General features: G+C 39.6%; 2 protein-coding genes across 6 annotated transcripts in view; both read right to left on the minus strand.

Moving 5' to 3' along the window:
• The window catches only part of ehmt1a (euchromatic histone-lysine N-methyltransferase 1a), a 44,618-nt gene extending 34,827 nt beyond the window's left edge, over positions 1-9,791 (minus strand). Inside the window, exons 1-3 of one of the 2 annotated variants that reach the window (XM_061817722.1) lie at positions 9,067-9,783; positions 5,345-5,429; positions 4,619-4,701 (exon numbers count right to left, since the gene is read on the minus strand). In XM_061817722.1, the coding sequence (XP_061673706.1) occupies positions 4,619-4,701; positions 5,345-5,429; positions 9,067-9,402 (504 nt within the window). In that variant the 5' untranslated portion in view covers positions 9,403-9,783. Of the gene's footprint in view, positions 1-4,618; positions 4,702-5,344; positions 5,430-9,066 lie in introns of both variants that reach the window. The other variant, XM_061817723.1, reaches the window with a different exon arrangement.
• A 3,950-nt stretch (positions 9,792-13,741) lies between these two features.
• Positions 13,742-15,949, minus strand: part of LOC133499994 (arrestin domain-containing protein 1-like) — a 43,596-nt gene continuing 41,388 nt past the window's right edge. For 2 of the 4 annotated variants that reach the window (XM_061818512.1, XM_061818510.1), the window contains one exon: positions 13,745-14,164. In XM_061818512.1, the coding sequence (XP_061674496.1) occupies positions 14,127-14,164 (38 nt within the window). In that variant the 3' untranslated portion in view covers positions 13,745-14,126. Of the gene's footprint in view, positions 14,165-15,949 lie in introns of all 4 variants that reach the window. The other 2 variants (XM_061818511.1, XM_061818513.1) reach the window with 2 other exon arrangements.

Here is a 15,949-nt window from a genome sequence, read left to right on the forward strand (position 1 = left end):
GATTGCAAACAAATTATAATTGGCATATTGGGGTTAAAAAAAAGTGAATGTGATGTGCTTAAATACTCATCCATCCATTTTCTAATACAAATCCCATTCTGAGTCATGGAAGTGGAGCATATTTCAGATGACTTAGAAAAAGGCAATACTCCAAAATCAAGGCACACACTGTTCACAGACAGAACACCAACTCACACTGGGGCAGCAGGGGTTTAGTTTGTAAGAACTTGTGTTCTAGAGTCAGAGGACATAGGTTAGAGTCCCACCGTGGACTAAAATGTACAAAAAAAATGTAAAAAATTACAACTAGTTGTAGGGGAGATGCTTCCCTGCTTGCTGGCTACTGCTGTGGTGGCTTTGAGTAAGGTTTCGTCCCGCTTTGCGCACCTTTGTACCTCTGTATCTTGTATAATAAACATATGACTTTATATTTCCATTGATGACAGATAGATATCCAGGTACAGAGAGAGATAATCATGCCCATACAAGGATGCTCCCTCCACCCACAATGCTTCACATTTTGACTTTGGTGTGATGCGCCATTTTCCCCCACACATGGTGTTGTGGGTTCCTCCCAAATATTTCAACTTTGGTATCTTGTGTCCACAGAATATTTTGCCTGGAGTGCATTGGAACATCAAAGCGCTCTTCAGCAAACATCATATCTGCAGCAATGTTTTTTTTTTTTTTTTAAATAAATAAACAACAGCTTCCTTCCTGATGTTTTGCCATGAATCCGATTCCTGTTTAATATTTTACATATAATATCTTGTACAGAGATGTTGACACATGCAAGTGATTTCTGGAAGTGTTCATCTGACACTCTAAAGGTTATTATTATTATTGGTTGCACGCTGGAGAAGCTGGAAAGTGTTGGCCTCACAGTTCTGATCCCGGGTTCAATCCCAGACTCACTTGTGAGGAGTTTGCATGTTCTCCCCACGCCTGCGTGGGTTTTCTCCCGGCACTCCTGTTTCCTTCATATCCCAAAAACATGCAACATTAATTGGACACTCGAAACAACCCCATGGTGTGATTGTGAGTGCGGCTTTTTTTCTCTCGATGTGCCCGCGATTGGCTGGCAACAAGTTCAGAGTGTACCCTGACTCTTGCTCGTTGAGGATAAGCGGCTAAGAACATGGATGGAAGGATACAAACCTTTGTTTACTTATTTGGGCAGGGTTTTTTTTTTTATTTTAATAACATACTACATAGCATTAAAACAAACAGTATTACATCCTAGTCACTCACAGAATACGAGACCTGTTTTCAACATCAAAAATGGGGTGTGGACCAGGAAATAGAATGAAATAAACCTAAGCTTTATCCATGAATTTTTTTCATATTTTTAAACCTTATTTTTCGATATTAATTACAGATGTTGCAGGAAGCATTTTCTGCATAAGATGTTAATATCGAACCAGCAGATGTTGAATCTCCATCTTTGGTATCTTCCAAAAGTTGCCAGTCTGATAAAGTGCCCAGTGCAGCAGACTGCAACATTTATTTCAACTTCAGGTGGCATCAACATGCTCATATTGAAGACTAAATAATCATTCAGTGAAAATGTTATGAAACACAAACACAATGTAAGCATAAAGTTCAATAAAAATGTAATGATTTTAGTTCTGTGGTGTACGTTTACTTCATAAACAAACATATACATCATTTACACAAAGACAAAAAAAAAAAAATCAGGATGTAGAACATTTAAATCCTGTGTACTCTTGGCCATCTGCCACGAATCTTAGGCACACTGCAGGATGGAACTGGCATGGGGTTTTTTTTATCTACAATTCCCCAACACCATCTCACAAGCTGTCTATGAGCAGTATAGACCTGAAAATAAGAACATATACTCATATTCGAGAATGGGACTTTTCTTGAACATGCATTGACAAATCCTGCTTTTAGCAGGAACAATAATAATGTAAACAATTAAGGTTAACTTCGTATATACATTCAGGATATCGAAGTCATTACTATTTTTCAGTTTATTGCTAAATAAACAACACAACAACTTCACAAATGCTTACCAATAAGTGTGTCCAACACGAGGCATGTCATCCTCCCTGGGTCTGAGTGTTTGCTCCGCACCTTCATTGGGAGCTATTTCGTCTGCATTTGAAGGTGTGTTCTGTCTAACTGGCTCAAATTGATAATCTTTAACGCATTTATAAAGCTCATATTCTTCACCGTCTGGGGACCCTTCAGAATCATGTTCATTGTTCGAATTATCAGAAAATTCAGCATCGTTCTTACAATGGAGTCGAATGGCCGCTATGATGTTAATCTCAACTTCTGACGACATGTCCCTTCTCAAGTTATTTCACTGTGTGGTCGTGTATTTCCGGCGAATCCATCAATGTGCGATCGTTTTTTGACGATAATAAAAAAATAATAAAGTTATCTTCATAACGGATCTCTGATTCAAATTCAACACAAAAAACTGTAAAATATAAGCAAAAGGTGCATTGAAGAGTTTACATACCCTTTAAAATAAAAGGCTACATACAACCCTAAAGAGAAAGTCAAGCTAAAACATACAAATGTAAATCATTTGACAAGATAAAACAGTCCCAAATAAGGATTTTCACAATGATATATTTCAGTCTTAGCAGAAACAATTAATAAATATTAAGTCAATTGGAATAATTCTACACATTGCACTTTTGTTAACTGGTTTGCTATTGATAGTGGTTATAAAGAACCCTCAATCAAATTTTCATTTTAGTCGATGCTGGAGTCTACTCAAAAAACTTTGTTTATCATTTGGATAAACCCTTTATTTGAACCATGCAATTTTTTTGGACACAGCCACTAAAAGAATCAAATCGAGACTCATTTGGAACAAAAATCTAAAAAAGGAAAGAGAATCAAAATGGCTCAAATTCAAACGATGCCCAACCCTACTTACAATATGCTTAAACAATCTGGAGGAGGAGAGGAAGTGGCATTGAAGAAGATCTGACTTAGGGGGCTCCTGGTAGTGGCTAAGCAAGACAATGGCTACATGAAGCAGAGGTCCACAGCAACTGATTCTGATCTGTGTCTTTTTGCTGGGACAGAGATTGGCGTGAAGAACAAGATGACTATCTCACCCAGTCAATTGTAAAGTCATGTTCTAACAAGGAAGTACACTGTAGACTGTTGCAACACTAATGGAATTCCTCTCACCGCTGCAGTCACGTGGGCGTGACAATCTACATATTTCTTTAGACAATCGTACATGGTCACATGGGTTACACGTCCAATCTAGTGTGTTTACAGTCTAATAATGTGAAGGGCTTCTGGCAGCCTGCTTATGCGGCTTGGCTTTGTATACATGGCACAAAACTATGTTATTCGAGCATCAGTTTATTTTATACAAAGACATTAAATTTTGCAGTAATTGTGACATTCCAACGAACTATCTTTTTTCATACGCTTGGCAGATCAGAAATGTAAAAATATTGTACAACTCCACACAGCTGGAAAGGGGGACGGAGAAATTGCCAAGCAGCTTGGCGAAAAAAGGTCCACTGTTGGAGCAATCATTAGAAAATGGAAGAATCTAAACATGACGGTCAATTTCAATCGGAGTGGAGCCTCATGAAAGATATCACTTCGTGGGGTCTCAATGATCCTTAGAAAGGTGAGGAATCAGCCCAGGACTACACAACAGTACTTGGTTAATGGACAGAAAAGAGCTGGGGACAACATCTTTCCCTCAGTCAGAGCAATTAAGATGGTCGTGGCTGGGTCTTTCAGGGATGAGAATTTTCCACGAATTCGTGGAATTCTGAGTTTTTTCAGCTGAAACTGTCATTTTTGTGAAACGTGTAAATCCGATGAGAAAATTTGGGAGGGGGGGGTATGGCTTGACGCGGGTCGAGGCTGTGATCAAGACCGGCCGCCACCATCTCTCTGTGGTAAAATTAGTCACAACTGTGCATTGCTATCTGTTTACGGCATTGTTATCTGTTTGCATTAAATTTGGTGTTTATAATAACGACAACATTCCAATTTCTGGCTGCATTTTGGCACTATTTCTTCGGTATTTTCACTCTGATGTTAACATTTCATAAAGAAGCATTCTGTTTACAACGGCATAGTTATAAACATCAGTACGCATGTTATTAAGCGGTCTGCAGGTTTGCCAGTATGGTGAAAGTCTTGGAGCGAAAAGATGAAAATCGTGCCAGGGAATTTGATAAAAACCACGGGGTAAAAAAACTGTTTCAGATAGGCATGGTTTAAAAAAAGTATAACCGTGCGACCGAAAACCTGATAAGTGCCAAAAGAAATGAACTCACATCATGGGGACAACTCTATACAACTTAAGTGTTTCATTGAGTGCCCTTATGCATCAAGCAATTCAGACTTTACATCCATTTGTGAAATAAACAGCCAAACCTGGCTATGTAAAATTACTTTTGTCTTTCTCAGAATTAAGAAATTGAATATAATTCAAATGCATTACATCAATGTAGAAAAGGGATGAACTCTTAATCAAAGAGGTCTGTCAATAGTGGCATTTGACAAATTTGTGTGTAGTGGGTCTCTACCTCATGAACAAAAGAATAACCCTTTTAGGACACAAAAGCCTGATACTATTCAGGTGTGTACACAAACTTACCTTTCCCGTGTGTTTCAGGGGCTTTCCCTTCTTTTTTGGGACAAAGTTGTAAAGTCCCATCTTTCGTTTCTTCTTCTTTACAGCTATGAAGAAAAATCATACATGAGAAAAACACTGCTGATGCATTACCTAAAATGTTACTGCTACTATAAGTGCACAACTGTTGTATAGTACCCTGATCAATGTACTCTCCTAACTTGTTCAAAAGTGGGTAAAATTGGAAGGGGAAAAAAAGCTAAGACATCTGAAATGACAATATGATGATAAGTCAGAAAATGCCTTGATTAAACAGAATATTGAATGAATGTTTAAGTATATTTTGATGCTCAATAGCACCAACAAGGAATGTAAACTTGTAATACTATATAATGGATTATAATAAGTCTTATATACATTTTAATACCACTACAGTACCTCAGGAGCATTAACGTCACATCCCACATGAACTACTACAGAAAGGGACTTTTTTTCTTTCCGTTTCTTATTTAAAATGCACCTTCTCTATGTTACAGTTTCTCTCACAGCAACATGTTTGAGTACACTGAATAAAGTTTAAAATACTAAAATCACAGGTACATGTCAAAATGCAGAAACACTGCTTTAACTGATAAGATAAAAAATGTCTGTCAAAATCAAAACGTTTCTGCTTTGGAATAAGTTTCTTTTTTTCATGAATGGAGAAAAAATGACTTAGATGTAGTGGAAGTGAAAGCAGCTCATTTTCACCGTTTTTAACGCAAATCTCAGTGACGTCAGGTGAATTAGAAGTGTGCAGGTCTGTCAGGTCCAACGTTGTTTTCCTCCCAGCAGGCTTTAGAAAGAAGAAAACAGTGAACATAGATTTATATATTATTTACTATTGCATAAACCACCTTTACCAAAACAAACAAACAAAAAAACAGTACTAAGTCAAAGTTCCCTACAGTCAAGGAATGAAGAAAAGTGACTGGTGGAATAATTTCATCTACAACATTAAACAAAGAGAAATATTAGGAGAAACAGTGGGGCACTCTCCTGCAAAAAAACTGTTAATTTCCAAACTTGAATGCGCCTGAGGTAATATATATATTTTTCAACAAGAAACACTTGTTTAAAAGTTGGATTAACTCCTCAAGTATTTATGTATGTATTTATTTATTTATTTTTACATTCAACAAACTTTAAAAGTCCTTCTGGTCAACAGTCCAGAGCAGGGACAGGCAACTGGCAGTGTGGCCTGCAAAGTCACTCGGATTGCCCACTAAATTTTTAGGGAATTTTTCAAGGGAAATTCTTAAATGTGGTAGAAGAAACGTGGCCTGTCCCCACACTCTGAGTGACTAATAGATTAGGCGTTTAAAAAAAAAAAAAAAAAACAAACCTTGTGGTTTCCCGCCGACCCTAACATTTTTACACCACGTAATAAATATGACGCGGCACATCCTGCGCACTGGTGCAAAAGCACAGAGCTAAGGCACGTTTGAGAGCAGCAACGGCGGGCAGGAGCTTGGCCGTGTGCCACTTCCTCATGCGCGCGGTTACATCTCATTGTGCCCGGATTACATTGTGTATTTAAGTCTTGTTTTTCATGCAACTTGTTGCCAGATCGTTGTGTGTATATGCATGTGTCGAGCGTCAGATAGGATAACTGCCTCGTCCCATGTCATTGCGTTACTAAGCCATATCAAGGAAAGTTACGTTTTTTGGACGAACCCTTTTGCCTTGTAATTTTTGTACCGTGGTCCTGTTGGACTGCCTTCCCGTGGATGACCTGTGCCTGGAAATAAACCTTCCTAAAATCCACGCTTACATCTTTACTTACTGCATCTGGCTCCTAACCTCTGCCTCATTTGTGATAAAATAAAGTTTATCATCTCTGCTAATATTCCGGTGTTTTGCAATGCGAGACGCCATCGTGAATTTTGATGTCATTATGTACAAGAGAGCGTGAATTAACGAGAACAAGAAATGCCGGCATTTCTTTCTGGCCATATTAAAGTATTTTCCAGACGACAGCGGCAACATTTCATGACGTACCAATCACGCGGTATCCTGTGTCTTATGATCACTGAGCTTTATCTTCTCAAATCAAACATTGTCGGAGAAGAGGAACCAGAAAATGTATCATCGATCAAAATGACCAGATACACCCACTACCATGGAAACAAAAACAACAATAGTTCACAAATATGTATAGTACTGTACACCAATCCATTCTCAGACTGGGCGAGAGGCAAGGTACACCCTGGACTGGTCGCTGGCCAATCGCAAGGTACATGTAAATAACCATTCACATGCACATTCACCCCTACCAGCAATCTTCAATTAACTACCATGCATATTTTGGGATGTGGGAGGAAACCGAAGTGCAGAGAAAAAAAAACCTGCGTAAGCACAGAGAGAACATACAACCTCCACACATGGGAGGCCAGATTTGTCTCACATCTTCATCCTGTGAAACAGATGTGCTAACCTGTCGTCCACCATTCATCAATCCATTTCCTCACAAGGGTCCCAGGAGTACTGGAGCCTATCCCACTGTCGCGCCATATTGTGTTGAGAGAAAAATTTGAACAAAAAGAGAAAAAGTGTGGTTTCCTTACCAATGATCAGGAGTGGGGTGTCTATTCAAGAAGAGCTTGAGGTATTTTGAAATACTTTTCATACAATACGGCTCACAAGTCTGTAGTCTGCTATTCTTTATATCATGTACACTTTGAATGCTTATTTTTTAGGTAAATGAGCATAATTTTGTTTGATTCTTTAAATTATGTACACTTTGAATGCTTATTTTGGGCGACTGAAAGGGGGGGGGGGGTGAGAAGGCGGCCCGCGAGCTCCGGGGGTGGACCGCGAGCTGAGCTTCAACGTCAGGGGAGGCCGTTACCCGAGCTTCAGCGGTGGCGGAGGCCTTTAGCCTAGCTTTGGCATCCAGAGCTAATAGCCTCTGCCACCTGGAATCTCGGCTTGCGGCCCCCCGCCGGAGCTCGCTCATCAGACTCCGTGTCATTCCCATCCAAAGAACCATTAGCGGCTGCCGGCCCGGAGCTCCGGGGGCCTTTGTTTACGCACTTATGTCCCGTGCATAGGCCTCCGAGTAGTCAGACTCCACGTCATTCCGCTCGAAGAACCATCAGAATAGACAACATTAATTACAGCCACAGGTTCAAATCTGTATGGAAGTATTCCTCCGTCATCCCGATCAACTGATACAGCTCTTTCTTCATCAGATGAGGATAAATCTGAGCAATCAGCACTGAGCATAAATGGTGTCCCATGGAGTCGAGCGTTTGGAACGGCACGTAACGCGTCACATCCGCGCACATTGGTCATGTGACTCGCAAAAATGGCCTGAAAATTCGTAGTTGTCGATAAAAATCTTGTTAAAACAAAATGAGAAAATGAGAATTAAATGAGAGAGGATTTAACATAACATTATAATAATTCACCTACGGGACCTCAAGTTAGGTTATGAAGTTCCGCACGGACGTGATTGGTTGTTACACTTCCGGTGTTAGTGTGTTCGAGAGTTCCCACCGTAATGGGTTCACTCGGTTGATGTCTGTATTAAAAATGAGGTTTGCTCCTTTGTTCAACACTCCGCCTCAGACTCCTTTTCTTCGGCGCTACAACATTGTTAAAATAGGGTACATATTACATGACCTACTGTATTGGATACACGGTTCATGCAAAGCACTAGATTTCCCCTTTAACATGAATGCTATGCTTATACCATTTTTTTAATCTCACCTATTCTAGCAAGGCCGTACATTTATTTTTACACATCTGACAATTAAGAATGTCAAAAAAATACAAGAAGTGAAAATGACTCACTGAACTCGCCACCTGCCACCATCCACTCTTGGGAAAGAGTGAAAATGGAAAGGAGTAATTTTGTGGTACTGCACCTACGATTATTATACCGGAGTTAATTTATACACATAGAATTAAGAGTCACTGATGGTGTAGTGGTACACTCTCCTGACATTGGTGCAGGCAGCGTGAGGTCAGTTCCCACTAAGTGTCTGTGTATGTGCCCTGCGGTTGACTGGCGACCAGTTCAAGTGATGTCTGCCTTTCGCCCGAAGTAAACTGGGATAGACATCAACACTCCCGCGGGCCTTGAAAGGTGGAATAAAAAGATCAGGGGTTCACCAGGATCCCAGAACGTTGTCTTCTCTTCCCACACGATGTTTTTATTAACTACATATTTAGGCATTAGTAACAAATAAAAATTGAGATGTGAGTGCATAATTATCACTTGGCAGTAAAAAGAATGCATGTTTAGCCAAATTAATTGTTAAGCAATTTGTCTGTTTATGGCTGAGCATATTCACAAGTGATCACTGTATGTAGCAATGATCGGACAGGTTGCAATTATTCATGGGGAACAATGGACAAGGACAGCACAAAATGTGTGGGAATTACAACGTTGATCTTTTCGACAAAGCACATTTATAGGTTCTTACCTCATCCCCGCGTGTACTTGTATGAGTTTCTCCAATTGACCAGGCTTGATCATTTGTTGTTCTGGATGTTTGGGCTTCAGAGGTACCATCAGTCACTTCCTTCTGAATAAGACGAGCATTGAGTTGTCCAGACGTGCCAAGTAAGAGGCTGCAGGAAGGGGCCAATTTTCTGACCGAAGAGCTACCAGTTCGTATGCTGCTGCGGTGAAATCCTACATCACTGACGATGTGAAACGGAGTTGCTTTTACGTTTGACATGTTTCCAACGGCTGTCCCGAAATTACTGAAGGGTGCTCTGTCTTTCCTAGGACAGTCCTTGGCTCCGTTGTAGTCCATGAGTCCCCTGCAGAAACTCCTCCTAGAGGGTCATTCAAAAAGCAGTCTAATGTACTGCTATAAGTATACAGAATGTTAAAGTAAGATATTCCGTAGAACAGATGTTTGACATACAACCTTACGGTGTTAGTGAGTTAAACTGTTCGGAAAGTTGCACCGCGACTCACTCGAAACATCTGAAACCGGAAGTCGATTTAAAAAAACTTTGAAGCGTTTAAAAAAAGACATGGAATGAGGTCATTACATGCTCGACGACGAAAGAGGGGCAAAAAGGACAGTCGTGACGGGATCGAATAAACAATCGTGCAGTCGTTCAGACAAGACGGAAATGCATTTTCGCCCAAGCACATGACTGCTTTTTTCAATGCGCAGGCTGCTAGATGTGTAAATGAGCACACTAGGAAGAAGATCAGTGTGTGTCAAAACTGATTTGGCAAAGTTGAGGGACACGAAATACGACCAGTAGCGTAGTTGAAGAAAAAAAAGGAACAGTCATGATTAACACTATCCCTTTGTCTTCTTGAGCCCTCTAATCAGCTAAATTGTGTGAAATTTTAGATCAAGTAAAAATAAATAAAAAAATTGACTGTGCGTCTGTGTTCCCTTGGAGGAAAATTAACGGTTTAATTTTGTAAAGTTAAAATTAAATTAAAATTTGGTTAAAATTACAAGGCATAATGTTGAACATGTTGGAGTTGTGTAACTATTTCAATGAACATCTCAAAGTAAGATAACTGACTAAATTTGATTTCATAAGGATTGCTTTTCTTAATTTTGAATGAATAGAACTGGACCCTTGGAAGTTTGTTCTTTTAAAAAAGTGGATCAAAATCATCGATTACTTTGTAATGAATCTCGTTTTTTTTTTACACAAATAAACATAAACATACAGAAGCGTATTACTGCCACTCAAAAAAAAAGGTCGCGTTTCACATACGTGAAACGTTACACATAATTATGTGAAACAATTCACATAATTATGTGAAACGTGACCTTTTTTTTTTGTTTTTGGTGTGGCAGTAATAAGCTTCCGTACAAACATAAGCAAATATTTAATGAAATAAACATGTTTGTTTTGTTACATTATACATGTGCGTGTGTTGGCGTATGGCTTAGGTGGTGGTCCCCCTTTTTAGAATGGGGGACTGAATGGTGTGTTGCAAAAACCCTAAACCTCCCCTGGTAAGGTACTGTATAATCAGGCGTGCTGGAGAGTAGGGTACATCACAAGTCAAATTTCAGATTCAGGAGTACCGTAATATGGTTTTCATCCTGGCTGTGGAACATTGGACCAGCTCTACACCCTTGGCTAATTCCTTGAGAATGCATAAAATTTCTCCCAACCAATTTACATGTTTTGTTTACTTGGAGAAGCCATTTGATCATGTCGCTGTGGGGGGTGCTTCATGAGTCTGGGGTACCGAACCCCTTGATACGTGCTGCTCGGTCACAGTATGACAGGTGTCAGAGTTTGGTCCACATTGCTGGCAGTAAGTCGGACTTGTTTCTGATGAGAGTTGGCCTCCGTCAAGGTTGCCTTTTGTCACCGATTTTGCTCATAACCTTAAAGAATTTCTACACGCAGCCGATGAGCAGAGGTGATCTGGTTTGGTGGATTCAGGATATTATCTCTGCTTTTTGCAGATGATGTAGTTCACATCATCAAGCCATAACCTCCAACTTTCACTGGACTGGGTTGCAGCATAGTGTGAAGCAGGTGGGATAAGAATCAGGACCTCCAAATCTGAGACAATAGTAAAGAAAAGGGTGGCCTGCCCTCTCCTGGTCAGAATTGCGATCCTGCCCCAAGTAGAAGAGTTCAAGTATCTTGGGGGTTCATGAGTGAGGGGAGAATGGAGAGGGAGATCGACTGGCGGATCGGTGCAGTGTCTACAGTGATGTGGTCCATTGTGGTAAAGAAGGAATTAAGTCAAAAGGCGGAGCTATCAATTTACCTGTTGATCAACATTCCTAACCTTCCCTATGGTCCCAAGCTGTGCATCATGACCGAAGGAACAAATTCTGGATAGAAGCTGCTGAAGTGTTTTTCCTCCGCAGGGTGTCCGGGCTCTCCCTTAGAGATAGGGTGAGAAGCTCAGTCTTCCAAGAGAGGCTCAAAGTACAGCTCCTGATCCTCCGCATTGATAGGAGCCAGATGAAGTTGCTGGGGCATCTGATTCCGATCCCTCTCGGATGCCTCCCTTGTGAGGTGTTCTGGTCACGTCCCACTGGAAAGAGACGCCAGGGACAACCTAGGACACGCTGGAGAGACTATAACTCTCAACTAGCCTGGGGATGCCTTGGCTTCCCCCCGTAAGAGCTGGATGAAGAAAAGGAAATCTAGATATTCCTGGTAAAGGGATGAGACAAGACCTCGGATAAGCAGAAAAACAAGGGATTATTGTGTGTGTGTACACACACACACACACACATATATATATATATATATATATATATATATATATATATATATATATATATATATATATATAAAACATAAAGCCAAATCTACAATGGAAAGGTTCACAAATAAACCTATCCAGGTGTTAGAATGGCCAAGTCAAAGTCCAGACCTGAATCCAATCGAAAATCTGTGGGCAGAGTTGAAGACTGCTGTTCACAAACGCTCTTCATCCAACCTCACTGAGCTCGAGCTGTTTTGCAAGGAAGAATGGGCAAGAATTTCAGTCTCTCGATGTGCAAAACTGATAGAGACATACCCCAAGAAACTTGCAGCTGTAATTGCAGCAAAAGGTGGTGCAACAAAGTATTAATGCAAGGGGGCCAAATAATATTGCACGCACCACTTTTCATAATTGCATTGTAAGTTTTAATTTGCTCGTCAAACTAGATAATGCAATGTTCGATTAAAAAAATTCCCAAATTTTAGATGAAAGTGTTCAAAAGTCAATGTTATTGTGTGTTCAAACATGTAAGTCAGTCTCAAATCTCAATCTTCCCCCAAAAATGATAGATTTTACTATGAGGTGCTGCAAAAGCAGCAGTATGAATTGTCAAGCGTGGGCAACATCATATTCAGCCTGATCCCCCAGAACTCTTTGGATTGTGGATCGTAGAGCAGATGGACAGTGAAATGCATTTGCACTCCTTTGCATTTTTGAAGGCAGTGGACAAGTCAACTATTTAACCTGAAGTCTGTTCTTCTTGAAGTGTCACATAAGCCCTTTTTTTTGTTGGGAGTCGGCCTCAGTGAGGCCCTGCCTTGTCGATCATACACTTCAAGTCAAAGCTGGTAGAAGTAGTTTGAACGAAGACCACCCTTCACACCGTATTTTGGGTGCACGTCTAAGCACATGTAGCTCTCATCTAAAGATGTGGACTGGATTTAAGTCGTCGTCATGGTGGACTTTTGGGTCGCCATGTGGTATGCCCACAGAACCAGAGGCAGGTCAGGATAGCGTGTTCAGTGGCAAGGGTGTATTTGGACTCTTTATTTTTAACTTCATCATACAAATAGGATGAGTACATTCTTTCTGAACTCAAGATGGGATAGACTCCAGCAGTTCTACGGCCCTTGTGAGGATATGGAGTTTGGAAGATGGAAAAGGAAAAAAAAAAAAAAAAAAAGTTTGTTAACTTCAATATTTGATTGGCCCTTTTTTCATCCACTTAACACTATCTAAGGTTTGCTTGTATCTTCATAATGCGAATGCTTATTTTTGCCATGTGTTCTGTGTGTGTGTGTGTATCGATTTTCTCTATTTCCCTTCCATGCATTTGATTTTTCTCTTCCCCGTCTGTTGGGCATGACTGACCAACTTTTCTTATTTTCAAATAGCTGGTCTCATTCTCCACCCATAACCAGTTCTTTGATCATCTTCCATGTTTCAGTCTTCATTGTGGATTTAAGTTGTTTTCACCACCACTAGTAAATATTTCTACTGCTTATCTGAACAAACATTTTGCAGTCCACCTATTTGATTATTTTCAGTTGACAATACTTGTCTACAAATGTGCATTCATTTCTTGTTAGTTTTGACGGCTTTACTTGGAAATTTTGAAGTGGAGTGGTGTCAAAGATGACATTTTTACAGTGCACAATTTCCACACTGATACTCCTGCTATAGCAACAGATACAACTCAGTTGCCATTTTTGTATTTGTGCCTGTATTCAAATGTGTTCTATTATCCGCCCAAGTTCATTTTAGCCAAATAAAGATACTCTGCCTGGCATTTTTTTCAACATGTTTTTTTTAGGAAATCAATTTATCATTTTTCTAACATTGCAAAACAGTCATATATCAATCCAATTCAACTTTATTGGAAGCATAACTTATTTCCGTAGAGGAAAACATTCAGGAAATATTCAAAGTCCTCATTAGCGCGAGTCAAGTGTGACTGCGTTTGTGGAAGAATGTTTTATTGAGCTAGTGCAATTCAAACTGACAAAGATTTTTGTTACTTCACGTGCTTCAATTATTACATATTATGCTCAGTTATAGAACAGTTAAAGACATTGAAAAGGTCAACTCTTGACACCAATGGCAAAGAAAACCATTTCACTTTTAATATTCCAATTGAATACTACATTATACAAGCTCTGACCTGTTCTAATGAAAATTATGAGAAAAAAACGTAAGTATATTCAAAATACAAATTTGTCTTGCAAGATAACAAATCTGATCCATTTGTAAGCATGCATTGCCGCTACGTCCACCATTTGACGTTGTCATCCCAGTATGTTTCCTGTTCCTTCAATCAGATTATGTGTTACAACTTTCATCATAGGAAGGAGGAGCATCTGGAAAACAAAATCACATAGACAGTTTATTAGTTAATTACTGTTAGCCCAGCCCACAATTGGATATCAGTGAAAAAATGGGACCCTGTATTTATTACAGTGGTGACTTGAGATATGAGTGACCCGAGTTTGGAGACAAGCCATCATCCAGCCGATTATTTGCTTTACTTTACGAACACAAACTTGATATATGAGTGCTGTATGGTGGCAGTGAACTCAATTCAACTCGCTTTACATGGAAGCAATTGATACTGTATTTGATACAAATTGTGATGCGACAGACGGCTACTATATAGCAGGGGTCACCAACGTGGTGCACGCGAGCGAATGTTAGCCCTCGAGGACCATATAAGGCGCCTGTGAGGTATGTTCTAAGAATACCATAGGCCACAAATTGTTACTATTATTTGTGCTTTAAATTCTGAATCTGACTTGCTAACGTGAATTGAAATTTTAAAATACCTGTCATGTCATTTACTAAAATAAATCAAAACTAAAATATTTTATGTACGTGTAATGAACTGAGTCTGAAATTTGCCGCAAACAGGTGATGTAGCCCTTCATACGATCGGTGCTCACGAAGTAGCCCGCAGCCTCAAAACGGTTGCTGAGCCATGCTACATTGCAAGACTTACAGATATATATAATTAATCTTCTCCAAAAATGACAGACAGCATCTGATTGAGTCACAGTTGGAGTAGAAGGACTACAATTCATGTTTGTGTCTCCATGACTACAGTATGACGGTGGCCAAGGCAGGCACACTAGAAGGAGTGATTTTTTTATAATGTAAAAAATTAAAGAGTCCTATTTTTCCTGATCAAAATACTTTGGGAGCGAGAGGGCAACTGGAATAGATAAATGGCATTTCTGTTCATTTCAATGGGGACAGAAGATTTGTGATTGGAGCATTTTCAATAAAGATGGTGGAGCAAATTAGATTTGCATCTCAAGGAACAACTATTTTGGTGTCCAACTATTGAGATAAAGTAATCCCAGCTCTTCCATTGAGCTACCGATAAAGACGGGGAAAAAAATGATTCCTCCACTTCAACTAAAGATTTACTTGATTCAACATAGAAGGGTGTCCTGTTCTTAATCAATAAGAAATTGTCAACCTGACTTGAACTGGTTCAGCAAGAAGTCACTGAACTCAGAAGGAGTTTGGAATTCACCCAACAGCAAATGAGGGAGTTAAAATTTGCGAATAATGGCCAGCATTTCATTCCATCATGTCAGGTTCTGCTCAAATACAAACTCTCACTTTGGACTATAAATTTTTGAAAGAAACTATACTGGATATTCAATCAAGAAGTATTCGTGACATCTTCATCTTCTTTGGCATCCCAGAAATTGCTTCGGAAGACCACAAAACTCAGGTTAAAAGTTTGTGATGTCTATGCTTAAGATACAGCAAGATCCAGGTGACAAGATTACTTTTCACCAAGTCCACCGATTAGGAAGCCCTCGTTCAGGAAATTGACCTCGTCCTATCATCGTAAAATTTTAACACTTTCAGGAGAAAGTGTTTGTAAAATCCAAAGTTCGGGAGCAAAAATGAACTTTGGAATGAACGATCAGTTCCCCAGGAAATTAACAAGAGGCATAAAACTTTATACCCATTGATGAAGAATGTCAGAGACAAAGGCAAACGAGCATGATTGGTAATTGACAAGCTTTATATCGACAACTATTTTGGGATACCAACGTCAGATTTTGGCTACTCTAGAGAAGTACTTATTTTGATTTGCTGCTATTACAAATTTTCATAAGTGAAAAGTATTC

The sequence above is a fragment of the Syngnathoides biaculeatus genome, chromosome 4 (assembly GCF_019802595.1).
Source record: "Syngnathoides biaculeatus isolate LvHL_M chromosome 4, ASM1980259v1, whole genome shotgun sequence".
NCBI classification, from domain to species: Eukaryota; Metazoa; Chordata; class Actinopteri; order Syngnathiformes; family Syngnathidae; genus Syngnathoides; species Syngnathoides biaculeatus.